Source organism: Loxodonta africana, chromosome 1 (assembly GCF_030014295.1).
Source record: "Loxodonta africana isolate mLoxAfr1 chromosome 1, mLoxAfr1.hap2, whole genome shotgun sequence".
NCBI classification, from domain to species: Eukaryota; Metazoa; Chordata; class Mammalia; order Proboscidea; family Elephantidae; genus Loxodonta; species Loxodonta africana.
The window spans coordinates 241,679,926-241,696,741 of NC_087342.1; the positions used below are offsets into that span (position 1 = coordinate 241,679,926).

The window sequence follows — 16,816 nt, forward strand, 5'->3', positions numbered from 1 at the left end:
GGAAAAAATCTTAGTTAAAAAGAAAAGATTTTACCAAGTGGAATGATGCGTCCTTTGCAGATAGCTAAAGAGCAAATTTGGTTATATTTTTTTTCCATTTTGCATATAGAAGTAGTCAGTAAAGCTAGCAAAGGATTTTTACTCTACTTAAAGACTTAGTTTCACGCAAGTAAATTATCTAATTATTAATTTAAAAAATATAAATTATGCTTAGTATGGATTTCAACTGTTTCCTAATTTCAGTTTTTTGAATAGTGATTCTCATGGATTGAATCGTGTCCCCAAAAATATCTGTCAGCTTGGCTAGGTCATGATTTCTTTATATGATTGTATGATTGTCTGCCGTTTTATTCCCTGATGTGATTTCCCTATGTGTTGTAAATCCTATCACTGATGTAATAAGATGGTTTTAGTGGCAGTTATACTGATGAAGTCTACAAGATTAGATAGTGTCTTAAGCCAATCTCTTTTGAGATATAAAAGAGAGAAGCGAGCAGAGATGGGGGAATCTCATACCACCAAGAAAGCAGCTCTGGGTGCAGAGCGTGTCCTTTGGACCTGAGGCTCCTACACTGAGATGCCCCCAGACCAAGGAAGACTGATGACAAGGACCTTCCTCCTGAGTCGACAGAGAGAGAAAGCTTCCTCTGGAGCTGTTGCCCTGAATTTGGACTTCTGGCCTACTGGACTGTGAGAGAATAAACTTCTCTTTGTTAAAGCCATCCATTTGTGGTATTTCTGTTACAGCAGCACTAGATGACTAAGACAGAATTTGGTACTGGGAGTGGGGTGCTGCTCTACCAGAAACCTAAAATGTGGAAGTGGTTTTGAAACTGTGAGTAGATACAGGACTGGCAGCAGCAGAGAACTGGCAGCAGCAGAGAACCGGCAGCAGCAGAACCAGGAGGCCAGCACCAGGCAGCACTGGAGCCAACCCACAGAGTGAGAGAGCTGAGTGCCTGTGTGCAGGAGGCGTCCTGGTGGAGTGGGGTGCCTCTGGGCACTTACCAGTAGAGCTAGGCTTGCAGACTCACAGAGTGAGAGAACTGAGTGCTTTCTGGCCAGAGTTTACTGGTGGAGTGGGGTGGCTCCAGGCACTTATCGGTAGAGCTTCAGAGCTTTGGAACACTTGTCCCAGCAGGGCAGTTGTGGATGTGAGGCTCAAGAAGCTGAGAGGCCAAGAAACCAGGAAGCAGAATCTGAAGGGACAAGTAACACAAGAAGCTGAGCTGCTTTAGTCTCAAAAGGTATGGCCACAACCTCTGGAGTTTCAAAGGGTAGAGCCATGGTCTCTGGTGTTTCTAAGGGTGGAGTCATCACTCAGGTGGACTAGGAAAATGGTGTGCCTAAAGCCGAGGAAGCAGAGGTGCTATCCCAGTGGGCCTGGAAGGCAGAGTTGAATCTCAGGGCCAAGGGGCCTCTACTCAGAATCCGGAGAGTGTGGCCAGTACCTAGAGCCTGGAGGGCAGGACAATTGTGTAAATTGTCTCAGAGAACAGAGGATTATTTTCAGAGCCTTGAGGGCTAATGTAATGTGTTCTGTTGACTTTCTTGGTGCCTGTTATTCCTTCTTTCCTTCCAGTTTCTCCCATTTCTAATGGAAATGTCTAGCTTGTGGCTGTTCTTCCACTGTACCTTTGGAAGCAGATAACTTGTAGATTTTACAGTGAGGAAGAATTTTTGTGTTTTGGACTTGGAGTTGATTTGAAGACTTTTGCTGTAATATGATGGGGTGAATATGTTTTACGTGTCTCAAGGACATGAATTTGGGGGGGGCCAAAGGGTGGAATGTCATGGATTGAATTTTGTCCCCCCAAAATATCTTTCAACTTGGCTAAGTCTTGATTCCCTTACGTGATTGTATGATTGTTTACCGTTTTATCTTCTGATGTGATTTCCCTATGTGTTGTAAATCTTATCACTATGATGTAATAAGATGGATTAGTAGCAGTTATACTGATGAAGTCTACAAGATTAGATAGTACCTGAAGCCAATCTCTTTTGAGATATAAAAGAGAGAAGCGAGCAGAGATGGGGGAATCTCATACCGCCAAGGAAGCAGCTCTGGGTGCAGAGTGTGTCCTTTGGATCTGAGGTTCCTCCACTGAGATGCTCCCAGACCAAGGGAAGACTGATGATAAGGACTTCCCTCTAGAGCCGACAGAGAGAGAGACTTCCCCTGGAGCTGGCGCCTTGAAATCCTGTGGGGCAGTTCTGCTCTGCCCCACAAGGTCACTGTGAGTCAAAATCGAACCCACAGCAGCAGGTGGTGGTGTGGCGGGGTGGTGGTTAAGAGCTCGGCTGCTAACCAAAACGTCGGCAGTTTAAATCCACCAGCCGCACCTTGGAAGCCCTATGGGGCGGTTCCCTGCCCTCTAGGATTGCTATGAGTTGGAATTAACCAGACAGCGACAAGTTTGGTTTGGTTTTTTAGGCAGTATCTTATTTTTGTTTCTTTCAATCTGTTGTGCTTGCTACTGGAATAAAATTTTACTTTACTGTTTTGAACTCTAAGCCGAGCAAATTGAAAGTTTCAGTGAGAAAATTGGCCTCTTCTTCCAGGAATTGGAAGATTCAATTTCCTCTTCTCTTTTTTCTTGATATATAAGACATTTTAAAAGAAGATTGTTTCATTTTATTTCTGACAAAGCAAATTATTGCAAACATTATTGCTGTGGTTTCAGATTAAAACTTCTCAGTCGATGTGGTGATGCCCTAGAGAAGTTACTAAGCTTTAGGATGTCCCAGTAAAAGGCAGATTTTTTCGTTTTGTTATGTTTTAAAAAGATGTCTCACATATTGCTTTGTATCTACGTCTGGGTTTTAGAAGGAACAGTGGGTTGTAACTGTGTCTGTAAGAGTGATAATCTGGGCTAAAATGAAAAACACTGTTATCTGAGTGTCTAGATTTGGAGAAAGACATCAGTCACCCAGACACCAGACGGTTTTTTGTCTATGTCGACAGTGTTTCTAGCACTTATCCTCTCCAGACAGAAGGAAATGCAGGCAGACTGAAAGTTACTGAGCTACTGAGCCAGGTGAGGTTAGAACAGGAGCGTGGGAAACTGACCACTGCTCACTGTGCAGGCTCAGGGCTCAAAGAAGCACTGACTTTTAAAAGCCCTTTTCTTTTATTACCTAGCTTTTTTCCTGTATTCTTTTGCAGAATTTGACGCAAGCCAAATGAAATTTGATTTAGGAAATGATGTGAGAGCTTGCTGCTGGTATATTTGGAGCTGACCAAGCCCCAGGCCAGTGGCTGTGCACTCACTGACCGCTCTCCTTGCAGATGGTGCCTGTGGTCTGGCCAAAGAGACCAAAGAGGTGAAGGAGTGGTTTGTGTATGCCGGGAACCCCCTGAAGCACCCAGACCTTGTCAGGCCACTGCCAATGAGCGTCCCAGGTACTCTGTTTGCATGCGTCTTGAGCTGTGCATGTGTGACAGTCCCAGGTCCGAGAAAGGCCGGGCATGGCTCCAGGTGCACCAGTTCGCCTGTCCCAGCCTCTGCTATGGCTGTAACAAGTGCTGCCTGAGGATGTCTGAGGAAGTGGAGTCAGGTGCCAGCCGCTTCTCTGGGTGCCACCCCTTGGTGCCCTCGTGTACCTCCACGGGCGGTGGGGGAGGGCAGGCTGTCAGGGTAGGAGGACCCACATTCCTGGGGGCTGGCTGCGAGGGTATTCTGCACGGCCCCTGTGGCTCAGCAGACTGCTGCATGGATCAGAATTGGGTTCTGGACACCCTGCTTGAACCTATTCCAGCCCTGAAAGCATATTTTGATGAGTTCTAGAACTGGAAAGGGAGGTAAAGGAGAAATTTTGACTGAAAAAATAAGCTCTGTTTTCATGGATGGTGACTTTTACTTTAGGAGGAACACCTAGCTTGAAGGCACTGTGGCTGACAGAGGAGCTAGGTGTGCAGGCGCGGCGATTTGATGTGCTCCTGGCCTGCTTCAACCTTTCCTCCATGCGGGAAGACGTACAAGCCGTCGAGGGCCCGCTCAGGGCACTGTGCTGCCTCCTGATCTACCTCTTTGTGCAGGTAATGCCAGTGCTGCATGTTACAGCAACTCAGGTGCCGCGGCCTCTGTCCCTCACCTTCCACGAGCCCTGCGCTGTGAGCCGTCGTCTGTGGCATGTGTTCTGGGGCCACAGACCCTTGAGGTGCCCTTAGGGAAAAGGATTCCGTGGTGAGTTAGTGCCTGCTGTACTGACTTAGAGATTTGTAACTGAACTAAATAACTGCAGGAATAGGAATCACGAGGGATGACTGCCAGTAAGAATCAGCACAGAGCCAACTGGTTCCTGTGAGACAGAGGTCAAATATGCCTCCACCAGTTCTTTGGAAAAACAACTTGGGACCTCCTACCTTGTTTCCTACCTCAGAAAGTTTACTTGTTCCCTGGGGGAGCAGCCCATCTCTGCCATTACTTTCACAGGAGACTTGAATTGATGACATCTCCTGGGTAGTTGAGAATTGGTTGGGCTCTGGTCTGGTGATGGAGGCCCCGCTCTGTGACTGGCAGGGACTGGCATAGATCAAGGGCCAAAGCAGGTTTTTGGGAGCCTCCTGGAGCCAAGAGGGGAGAGCATGCTTTGGCATATGAAGGCCCCACACTTAAAACCCTCTGAGACCCAGTGAAAAAAAGCTGCAGCTGAGAGAGCCGCTGGCCAGGAGCTGGACCAGTTAGCTGAGAGAGTGGTGCTGAAAGGGAGGGGTGTGCTGTCCACTTTGGGGACCCTTCCAGATCTCACTCCTCTGCCTCCTGACCTGATCCTGAGGCAAGCTGATCCCGGTTCTGAGTTGTAGCTTGCTCCTTCCCTAATAAACCGCGTGGCTGTGAGTGCTCTGTGACTTCTGTATGGCCACTGCAGCAAACTGTCAAACCCAGCAGGGAGACAGTGCCGCAGGACAGCTGGTGTAGAAGTACAGGGAGGTCAGAAAGTGGGCGCATGTGTGATCTTCCCCATCAGGACCAGCTTTGTGCCGATTCTTACCGACTAAGTTATTCCTCGTGATTCTTAACTCCTAAGGCTGCTCATGACTGTGCTCCAGCCCTGTCCACCCTCTGCGCTCTCTGAATCTCCCCTACCCTGCGTCACTTCCAGAATTCACTAGAGGCCGGCCATGTCAGTGGCCACTCCCTCCTGTCTCCCTTCGTTTCTCCCTCACCCTTTGCTGCACCCTTTGATCCCACAAAGGATTTTAGGAGGCTTGTGTCCTGGGATCCTTGTGTACTTTAAATCGGGATCTGAGAACGTTTTCTCACCTAGCATTGGTGAAGGTGACATTTATCCTACCCTTGTCACCCCAGCCCAGCCTCACAGTGGTGGCCTCTGCAGGCAGAGAGTCTTCATTTTATGGCCAACTCTGGCAGTTTGTGCAAAAAAATGATGACTTGTATTTCTCTAAGATTCAGACTTGGCTGGCCCCCATAGTTACTCACAGACATTCTGGAGCATTCTACATAGCTAGAGAGATTGTAGAGAGGAAGCCTGTCAGAAGCCCAAGGAAAACCCCTGTGCCCCCTGACACCATGGGTTGTGGACCAAGAAAGAAGAGACTGCCCTCCTTCCACATTTCTTCCCCCACTTGTCTTTGAACTCATAGAGACCCTGTAGGGCAGCGTAGAACTGCCCCGTAGAGTTTCCAAGGAGCACCTGGTAGATTCGAACTGCTGACCTTTTGGTTAGCAGCCAAACCCTTAACCTAACCACTGCGCCACCAGGGTTTCTTGTCTTTTGTAACCTGAAGGTCCGAACATATCCTACATGTGACTGCGTCTGGTGACTGGGATCCTTTGCACATGCATTGAGTTTTCCATCGCCTGCATTCCTGCGTTCCTCTCTCGCCCTCCCAGGTGGACACGCTTTGCCTGGAGGATCTGCAAGCTCTGATTGCACAGGCACTGTGCCTCCAAGCGAAGTCGACGGCGCAGCTGGCGGACTTGCAGGTACAGACAGTCTGGCATGGGACCCTGGCACTAGTGAGACCCTGGTGACCGTGCTCAATGCTCTTCCCACCCCTTATTCCTAGGGTGTTAGTATTTCTCAGGAAAGATCACAAGGCAGCTGGGGCTGAGGTCATTTCATGGTACAGCGGCTGCTTCATCTCCTGGAGGTCACTGTGCAGCTGAGCTGGAACCCTGTTAGGCTAGAGAAGTAAAGGTTTACAGTGCCCTCCCCCCTGCCCCCACACAAGGCCATCCCCATCTTACAGCAGCCAGTCAGCTGCTAGCAGGACGACGGAAGGTCGCTTCCGAGAGATATGAGGTTCTTGGTGCTATCCTGATACTCTTAACAAAGTGGAGAGAATAGTTCACATGATCCTAACTTTTAGGACCCAGAACCTTTCCTGGTGTTAGCACCAGGCACGTCAACACATCCAGCCCTTTGTGTCTCTGTGCCTGCCTCAACTGCACTGCTTAACAGAAGGTGGGGCATCAGGTCTCCATGTGTCTCCTCTAGGGCTCTGCCTACAGAGGCTGCTGAACAGCTGACATCAGAGAAAGGAGGCCTACCCTCCACCTGGGGCCACGCCCTGTGTTGTTTCTATTCAGACATGTACTGTCTGAAGCGGGGCCGTTTGTGGTGGTTTGTTCCCTCCCTGTCACTTGACCGGTGCCCAGCATAGCTAAACTTGCAACCCTTCCCCTCCTTCCCTCTCAGGCCTAATAGAACATCCCAGGCAGGCTCAAGTATCAACGAATCTCAGGGCTTTGCTCTGTAAATGCCTTTCGAAGGTGGTCACAAGTTTATCCATGGCTTTAGTGACTGAATGAGGTTTTTTTTTTTTCTTTAAATTTTTGTTCTGCTTTAAGTGAAAGTTTACAAACCAAGTCAGTGTCTGATACAAAGACTTACATACACCTTGCTGTATACTTCTAGTTGCTCTCTCTCTAATGAGACAGCACACTCCGTCCCTCCATTCTCTATTTTCCTGTCCATTTGGCCAGCTTCTGACCCCCTCTGCCCTCTCATCTCTTTCCCAGACAGGAGCTGCCCACATAGTCTCATGTGTCTACTTGATTCAAGAAGCTCACTCTTCACCAGTATCATTTTCTATCCCATAGTCCAGTCCAATCCCTGTGTGAAGAGTTGGCTTCGGGAATGGTCTTGGGCTAACAAAAGGTCTGGGGACCATGACCTCTGGGGTCCTTCTAGTCTCAGTCAGACCACTAAGTCTGGTCTTTTATAAGAATTTGGAGTCTGCATGGCACTGCTCTCCTACTCCCTCAGGTGTTCTCTGTAGTGTTCCCTGTCAGGGCAGTCATCGATTGTAGCCAGGCACCATCTAGTTCTGGTCTCAGGCTGATGTAGTCTCTGGTTTATGTGGCCCTTTCCGTCTCTTGGGGTCATAATTACTTTGTATCTTTGGTGTTCTTCATTTTCCTTTGCTCCAACTAGGTTGAGACCAATTGATGCGTCTTAGATGGCCGCTTGCTAGTGTTTTAAGATCACAGGTGCCACTCTCCAAAGTGGGATGCAGGATGTTTTCTTAACAGATTTTATTATGCCAGCTGACTTAGATGTCCCCAGAAACCATGGTTCCCAAACCCCCGCCTCTGCTACGCTGGCCCTCGAAGCGTTCAGTTTGTTCAGGAAACTGCTTTTGGTTTAGTCCAGTTGTGCTGATCTCTCCTATATTGTGTGTTGTCTTTCCCTTCACCTAAAATAGTTCTTACGTACTGTCTAATTAGTGAAAACCTCTCTCCCTCTCTTCCTCCGCTCTCTCATAACCATCAAAGAATATTTTCTACTCCATTTCAACTATTTTTTGAGTTCTTGTAATAGTGGTCTCATATAATATTTGTCCTTTTGCAGCTGACTAATTTCACTCAGCATAATGCCTTCTAGATTCCTCCATGTTATGAAAGGTTTCATGGATTCCTTATTGTTCTTTATCGATACGTAGTATTCCATCATGTGAATATACCATAATTTATCCATTCATCCGTTGATGGGCACCTTGGTTGCTTCCATCTTTTCGCTATTGTAAACAGTGTTGCAGTAAACATGGGTGTACATATGTCCGTTTGTGTAAAGGCTCTTATTTCTCTAGGAGATATACGAAGGAGTGGGATTGCTGGATCATATGGTAGTTCTGTTTCTAGCTTTTTAAGGAAATGCCAAATCGGTTTCCAAAGTGGTTGTACCATTTTACATTCCCACCAGCAGTGTCTAAGTGTTCTACTCTCTCCACAACTTCTCCAACATTTATTATTTTGTGTATTTTGGATAAATGCCAGCCTTGTTGGAGTGAGATGGAATCTCATTGTAGTTTCGATTTGCATTTCTCTAATGGCCAGTGATCGTGGGTATTCCTCATGTATCTGTTAGCTGCCTGAATATCTTCTTTAGTGAAGGGCCTGTTCATATCCTTTGCCCATTTCTTAATTGGGTTATTTGTCTTTTTGTTGTTGAGTTTTTGCAGTATCGTGTAGATTTTAGAGATCAGGCGTTGATCGGAAATGTCATAGCTAAAAACTTTTCCCAGTCTGTAGGTAATCTTTTTACTCTTTTGGTGAAGTCTTACTCTTTTGATGAAGTCTTTGGATGAGCCTAAGTGTTTGATTTTTAGGAGCTCCCAGTTATCTGGTTTCTCTTCTGCATTGTTAGTAATGTTTTGTATACTGTTTATGCCATGTATTAGGGCTCCTAGCATTGTCCCTATTTTTTTTCCATGATCTTAATCATTTTAGATTTTATGTTGAGGTCTTTGATGCATTTTGAGTTAGTTTTTGTGCATGGCGTGAGGTTTCATATTTTTGCAGATGGATCTCCAGTTATGCCAGCACTATTTGTTAAAGAGACTGTCTTTTCCCATTTTAACTGACTTTCGGCCTTTGTCAAATATTAGCTGCTCATATGTGGATAGATTTGTGTCTGGATCCTCAATTCTGATGCACGGGTATATGTATCTGTTGATGCACCAGTACCAGGCTGTTTCAACTACTGTGGTAGTATAATAGGTTCTAAAATCAGGTAGAGTGAGGACTCCTACTTTATTCTTCTTTTTCAGTAATATTTTACTTATCTGGGGCCTCTTCCCTTTCCATGTGAAGTTGGTGATTTGTTTCTTCGTCTCGTTAGAAAATGGCATTGGAATTTGGATCAGAATTGCATTGTATGTATAGATCGCTTTCGGTAGAATAAACATTTTTACAACGTTAAGTCTTCCTATCCATGATCAAGATACGTTTTTCTACTTACGTAGGTCTCTTTTGGTTTCTTGCAGTAATGTACTGTACTTTTCGATGTATAGGCCTTTGACATCTCTGGTAGGATTTATTCCTAAATATTTTATCTTCTTGGGGGCTACTGTAAATGGTATTGATTTGGTGATTTCCTCACCAGTGTTCTCTTTGTTGGTGTAGAGGAATCCAACTGATTTTGTATGTTTATCTTGTACCTCATACTCTGCTGAACTCTTCTATTAGTTTGAGTAGTTTTCTTGAGATTCTTTAGGGTTTTCTGGGTATAAGATCATGTCATCTGCATATAGAGATACTTTTACTTCTTCCTTGCCAATCTGGATGGCCTTTATTTCTTTATCTAGCCTAATTGCTCTGGCTAGGATCTCCAACACAATGTTGAATAAGACTGGTGATAAAGGGCATCCTTGTCTGGTTCCTGATCTCAAGGGGAATGCTTTGAGACTCTCTCCATTTAGGATGATGTTGGCTGTTGGCTTTGTATAAATGCCCTTTATTATGTTGAGAAATTTTCCTTCTATTCCTATTTTGCTGAGAGTTTTTATCATGAATGGGTGTTGAACTTGGTCAAATGCCTTTTCTGCATCAATTGATAAAATCATGTGGTTTTGTTCTTTTATTTATATGATGGGTTACGTTAATTGTTTTTCTCATGTTGAACCATCCCTGCATACCTGGTGTGAATCCCAGTTGGTCATGGTGAATTATTTTTTTGATACATTGTTGAATTCTCTTGGCTAGAATTTTGTTGAGGATTTTTGCATCTAAGTTCATGAGGGATATAGGTCTCTAATTTTCTTTTTTTGTGGAGTCTTTACCTGGTTTTGATATCAGGGATATTGCTGGCTTCATAGAATAAGTTTGGGAGTATTCCATCCTTTTCTGTGCTCTGAAATACCTTTAGTGGTAGTGGTGTTAACTCTTCTCTGAAAGTTTGGTAGAACTCTGCAGTGAAGCTGTCTGGGCCAGGGCTTTTTTGTTGGGAGTTTTTTGATTACCTTTTCAATCTCTTTTTTTATTATAGGTCTGTTTAGTTGTTCTACCTCTGTTTGTGTTAGTTTAGGTAGGTAGTGTGTTTCTTTGAATTCATCTATTTCTTCTAGGTTTTCAAATTTGTTAGAGGACAATTTTTCGTAGTAATCTGGTATTCTTTTAATTTCAGTTGGGTCTGTTGTAATATTACCCATCTCATTTCTTTTTCGAGTTATTTGCTTCCTCTCCTGTTTTTCTTTTTTCAGTTTGGCCAATGGTTTATCAATTTTGTTAGTTTTTTCAAAGAACCAACTTTTGGTCTTGTTAATTCTTTAAATTGTTTTTCTGTTTTCTATTTCATTTAATTCTGCTCTAATTTTTATTATTTGCCTTCTTCTGGTGCCTGAGGGTTTCTTTTGTTGCTCTATTTTTTATATGTTCGATTTGTAGGGATAGTTCTTTGGTTTTGGCCCTTTTTTCTTTTTGTATGTGTGCATTTATTGATACAAATTGACCTCTGAGCACTGCTTTTGCTGTGTCCCAAAGATTCTGATAGGAAGTGTTTTCATTCGCATTGGATTCTATGAATTTCTTTATTCCATCCTTAACCCAGGGGAGAAAAAAAAAAAAAAAAACCGTAATCCATCCTTAATGTCTTCAATAACCCAGTCATTTTCGAGCAGGGTATCATTCAGCTTCCAGGTGTTTGATTTCATTTCCCTGCTTTTTCTGTTACTGACTTCTACGTTTATGGCCTTTTGATCAGAGAAGATGCTTTGTAATATTTCAGTGTTGTGGATTCTGCTAAGGCTTGCTTTATGACCTAACATGTCGTCTATTCTAGAGAACGTTCCATGTGCACTAGAAAAGAAAGTATACTTGGCTTGATATTGGGTGGAGTATTCCGTATATGTCTGTGAGGTCAGTTGGTTGATTGTGGCATTTAGCTCTTCCGTGTCTTTATTGAGCTTCTTTCTGGATGTCCTGTCCTTCACCGAGAGTGGTGTGTTGAAGTCTCCTACTGTAATTGTGGAGCTGTCTATCTCACTTTAGAGTTTGTTTTTTGTATCTTGCAGCCCCGTCATTGGGTGCATAAATATTTAATACGGTTTTACCCTCCTGGTACATTGTCCGTTTAATCATTATTTAGTGTCTTTCCTTGTCCTTTGTGGTGGATTTAACTTCAAAGTCAATTTTGTTGGAAATTAATACTGCCACTCCTACTCTTTTTTGATTGTTGTTTGCTTGATATATTTTTTTCCTTCCTTTGAGTTTTTATTTGTATCTCTAAGTCTAAGGTGTGTCTCTTGTAGTCAGCATAGAAAGCTCATATTTTTTAATCCATTCTGCCACTCTGTCTTTTTAGTCCATTTACATTCAGCATAATTATAGATAGGTATGAGTTTAGTGCTGTCATTTTGATGTCTTTTTTTTCTGTGTTGTCGAGTTTCTTTTTCGACTTGTGCCGCGCAGTTTGTCTTTATATGTTGTCTTTTTCTCTTAGTCATTGTTGATTTTGTTTCTGCTGAGTCTCTATTTTTTCCTTGTATTTTATTTTGATGAGTAGGATAGTCGCCTTTGTGGTTACCTTAATATTTATCTCTATCTTTCTAGTATAAACTTAACTTTTATTTCTTTATATCACTTTGTCCTCCTCTCCATAGGAAAACTCTGTGACTACATTTCTTCGTCCCTCTTCATTGTCTTAATGTTGTCTTTACGTAATACCATCGCTGTTCCCCTGTTGTGAACGTTTTTTTTATCTTGATTTATTTTTGTGATTTCTTTTTCTGGGTTGTCATCTGATTGCCCTGTCCAGTGTTCTAGTTGATACCTGTTATTATTGATCTTCGAACCAAAGAATTCCCTTTGGTATTTCTTGTAGTTTTGGTGTGGTTTTTATAAATTGCCCAAACTTCCGTTTATCTGGAAATGTCCTAATGTCACGTTCGTATCTGAATCTGAGAACAGTTTTGCTGGGTACATGATTCTTGGCTGGCAATTTTTTTCCTTCAATTTTCTACATAAGTCATTGCATTGCCTTCTTGCCTGCATGGTTTCTGCTGAGTAGTCCGAGCTTATTCTTACTGTGACTGTACTTTGTAGGTCACTTTTCATTTATCCCTAGCTGCTCTTAAAATTCTCTATCTTTGGTTTTGGCAAGTTTGATTATAATATGTCTTGGTGACGGTCTTTTAAAATCTACCTTATGTGGAGTTTGATGAGCATCTTGAATAGGTATCTTCTCATCTTTCACGATATCAGGGAAGTTTTCTGCCAACAAATCTTCAACAATTCTCCCTGTATTTTCTATTATTCCTCCTTGTTCTGGTACTCCAATCACTCATAGGTTATTTCTTTTCGTAGAGTCCCACATGATTCTTAAGGTTTCTTCATTTTTTTTAATTCTTTTATCTGATTTTTCTTCAAATATGTTGATACCAAGTGCCTTATCTCCAAGCTCACCAATTCTACCTTCCGCTTGCTCAATTCTGTTCCTCTGACTTTCTATTGAGTTGTTTAATTCTGTAGTTGTATTGTTAATTTTCTGAATTTCTGATTGCTGTCTCTCTGTGGATTCTTGCAGTTTATTAAATTTTTCATTATGCCCTTGAATAACCTTTTTAATTTCAACTGCTTTATCTGTGTGTTCTTTGGCTTGTTCTGCGTATTGCCTGATCTCCATCCTAATCTCATTCTTAACGTCTCGAAGAGTTGCGTGTATTAATCTTTTGAATTCTGCATCTGGTAATTCCAGGAAGGCACCATCATCCTGAAGATCTGTTGATTTTGAGAGCTTTTTGAGGTGATCATGGTCAGTTTCTTTATGTGACTGGATATTGACTGCTCTCTCCGAGCCATCTATAAGTTGTTGTATTAATTTATTTTATGTTTGCTTACTGTGTCCTAGCTTCTTGCTTTGTTTTGATATGCTGAAATGAGTTGCTTGATTGAGTTAGCTCGATTATTTTCCCCTTTGAAGCTCTGATGTCCTCTCACCAGATGGCTAGAGCTGTTTTCAGGTATACTAGTCTAGGAGTCCATTCAGTTTTCTTGTATGAATTCAGCTCAGGTGTCCAGGTAACTGATCACAAAGTGTATGGTACAGGCTCTGTCCTACAGTCTTAGAGGGGCAGGGGTGATTGGTGTAGGTACTGGTATCTGGTTGCAGCAGGGGGTCACACTCTGAACAAGGCAGGGGGCTGAGAACCATCCCCCAAGTGTCTGTGAGGAAAGCGTGTCCCTGTTCTAGAGCGTGCAGGTGGGTGGTTTCTGCAGACAGACCATGGGTACCCAGTGCTTTTGGTTGTAATGACTGGGAGGTACCAGTTATCCTTGGGTCCCTGTCATCGGTGGCTGGGTGATCTGAGTGGAGCCACCAGTCCTTTTGCCCCTGATGTGGGTAGGTGAGGACCCTGTTTAATGGGCAAAGCGGTGTCAAATATCAGACACCCACCTATTCACTGCACAGCTGAAATGGTTGGAGTCTGCCAACAAGGGCCTATTCTCCTGGAAGAGGCCCTCACAGGTCCATGCAGGCGGAAAAGAATTCAAAGTCCATGGACCATTCATGCCTGGATAGGAGCCGCTTCTGTCCTGAGCTCACCCAGTTAGTTGAGCTGGCAGATTATCTTTTCTCCCAGTTGCAGATGTATTCCTTCTTCAAGGCCCGGAGGATGACTCCAGGCACTCAACAGGGCCTGTCTCAGGCCCAGGGAAATCAACAGCCACTGAAACCGGCTTGGGGGTGGGGGGTGTGGTAAAAGAAACAGAAGTACTTAGCTTTTGCCGAGAGCACCGTTCTTCTCTGGTTCCAGAGGTGTGAGTAGGCTGTGTGGCTGGCTGCTTCTCCCTGAGGAAACTATGGCCTAACGCTAGTACAAGCCTGCCACAGCTGCTCTGGGAATGGTGCCTGAGGGATCTCGGCAATTCAGCTCCGGCAACTCCTCTCTGCTTCTGAACCATCTCTTCCTCCCCCTTGCTGCTCAGTCCATTTTCTAACTTTGCCTTTGATGTTCAGGGCTCCTAGCTTGTCATGAATATAATCGTTTCACTTGTTTTTTTTGGGTCTCTGTTGTAAGAAGGATCGCAGGAAGTGTCTGGCTGTTGCGCCATCTTGTCCCCACCTTGAATGAGTTTTTTTACATGTCTTTCTAGTGGAAAAACTTGCCACACTGTGTCGCACTGTTCATGTTACTCCACTGCGTCTCCGGATACTTGCCGCACCGTGCCGTACGTTCATGTTACTCCAAGGCTTCTCTGGATACTTGCCGCACCGTGTCGCACCATTCATGTTACTCTAATGCTTCTCTGGTACTTGCCGCACCGTATTGCACGTTCATGTTACTCTAATACTTCTCTGGTACTTGCCGCACTGTGTTGCACCGTTCATGTTACTCTTACTCTTCTTTGGATACTTGCACCGTGTCACACGTTCATATTACTGTAACGCTTCTCTGGATACTTGCTGCACCGTGTCGCACTGTTCGTGTTACTCTAATGTGTTCCTGGTTACTTGCCGCACCGTGTCGCACCATTCACGTTACTGTAATGCTTCTCTGGATACTTGTTGCACTGTGTCGCACCGTTCGTGTTACTCTAATACTTCTTTTGAACACTCGCCCTAAGACCCTTGCTGTTCGTGTTGCAGCAGTCAAGAAATTAAACAATACATGTGTTGGGAAAATCTGCTACAAAAGATCTATTTAAAGTTTTATAAAGCAAAGATGCCACTTTAATGACTAATGTGTGTCTCACCTGAGCCATGGCCTTTTCAGTTGTCTCATATGCATGTGAAAACTAGTTAGTGAAAAAGGAAGATAGAAGAAAAATTGATGCATTTGGATTGTGGTGTTGGCAAAGAATATTGAATACACCATGGACTACCAGAAAAATAAATCAGTCTTGGAAGAAATACAATGAGTATGTTCCTTCGAAATGAGGATGGCAAGACTGTGACTCACTCACTTTGGACACTTCTTCGGGAAGGAACAATCACTAGAAAAGGACATCATGTTTGGTAAAGTAAGGGGTCAGTGAAAACAAGGGAAACCCTCCATGAGATGGATTGACAGGATAGTTTCAGTAAGGGACTCAAGCGTACCAACAATCGTGAGGATGACGCAGGACCAGACAGTGTTTCATTCAGTTGTACGTTAGGTCAACATGAGTCAGAACCACCTTAATGGTGGCCCACAACAACACCGCAGCATTCTGTGGGTTTACCACTTGTCCATTCATCACTAGACGGGCATCTCAGTTGTTAACAGTTTTCGGCTGTCACGAATAGTGCTGCTGTGAACATCGTGTACAAGTTTGTGCAGATGTGCTTGTGGAGTTCTCATAAATATGTGGAATGTACGTCATGCTTCAGATATGTAGTAACTGCATCCTTTATGTTTTTTAAAAAGTAATTTTGCCATGATAGGAAGCATCTCTATTCAGAATCATATAAAAAATACTTCGAAGACAAAATCTCCACCTCAAAATGCAGAAGGACAAAAGCAAGCTCTCCAGAAAAGACCAGCAGAGCATGAGGAAGCTTCTGGTCATCAGAAGTCACCAGATGAAGCCGAGGGCGAAGTTCACTGGGCATTCTGCAATAAACTATGGCCTAGACTCCACCAAAGATAAAAAAATCTGAGAAGAGAACACGCAAGGCTGGAGAGCGTGGACTGCTGAGAAATAGGAGATGCCACTCACTTACTGAAAGATTAATGTTAAGCTGGCAAAGCCACTGCCCACCCTGGGCTCTGCGGAGGCACAGAAGGTGCTGCCACCTCTCAAAATGTGTGTGGAAGAAAGGAGCCCACTGGGGCGCACCCAGCACAGTGCGAGCATGCATACCTTCATCTGTCCTCAGCATGTTTCCAGCGTTGCAGTGCTCAGTTTATGAGAAACACAGAGTCCAGAGTTGGGGAATCGAGAAGTGCAGGAACAGGTGGAGGGAGGGGTGGGGGCAGTGGGTGTGTCTGCCCTGCCCATCCCCTATCCCTCTTCTCACTCACTTGCATTCAGATGGATTCTCTCCAGACAGACCCAAACCTGCCTCAGTCTGTGCTGAGACCTCCCTTGGCAGTTCTGGAGAAAGAGAGTGGTGTTCTTTGATGGCTGTGGCAAACTCCCCAGGAAAAGCCCTTCTCCCAAACTAAATTGCATGTCCACTCCTGGAGCAACTGTTACTCTGGCCACAGGGATGGTTCTCTGACCAGCCCTGGGCTATACGTCCACCCACAGAGGGGGAAAGCGTCTCCACTAGGAGTGGAATGTGGTCACAGTGGAGCAGGGCTGATGCATCCCCACAGAGAGAAGTGACTGACTGGCAGCAGAGAAGCATCCTGCACAGGTGCCAAGAACCAGCACGATGTCAGGAGAGCATCCCAGGGCCCCGGGGCTTCCAGGGAAGGGCTCCCTCAGGGGCGCCATTGCTCATTTGTCCGAGTGGGATTAGGAGTGGGTCTTATTTTCTTTCTGTTGCGTGCTTTTGTATTTTATTTTTCTAAAATGCACTTGCATTCGTTGTGTAACACACCAGATTAAAATGGCAAAGAAGACAGCGCGGAGCAAAAAACACAGCCTGTGTGTGGCGTGCGGTATGATGTGCATGTGTGCATGGTGTCCATGGTGTGTGC

At 44.4% G+C, this 16,816-nt stretch overlaps 1 protein-coding gene across 6 annotated transcripts in view; it reads left to right on the forward strand.

Annotated features, from left to right (window-relative positions):
* The window catches only part of FAM120B (family with sequence similarity 120 member B), a 71,722-nt gene that overhangs the window by 33,574 nt on the left and 21,332 nt on the right, over positions 1-16,816 (forward strand). For all 6 annotated transcript variants that reach the window (XR_002784245.2, XM_023541063.2, XM_010601333.3 and 3 more), the window contains exons 4-6: positions 3,290-3,403; positions 3,867-4,039; positions 5,859-5,951. Coding sequence is in view for 5 of the 6 variants with exons in the window: in XM_023541063.2 (XP_023396831.1) it covers positions 3,290-3,403; positions 3,867-4,039; positions 5,859-5,951 (380 nt within the window). In the remaining variant the exon portion in view is untranslated. The remainder of the gene's footprint in view (positions 1-3,289; positions 3,404-3,866; positions 4,040-5,858; positions 5,952-16,816) is intronic.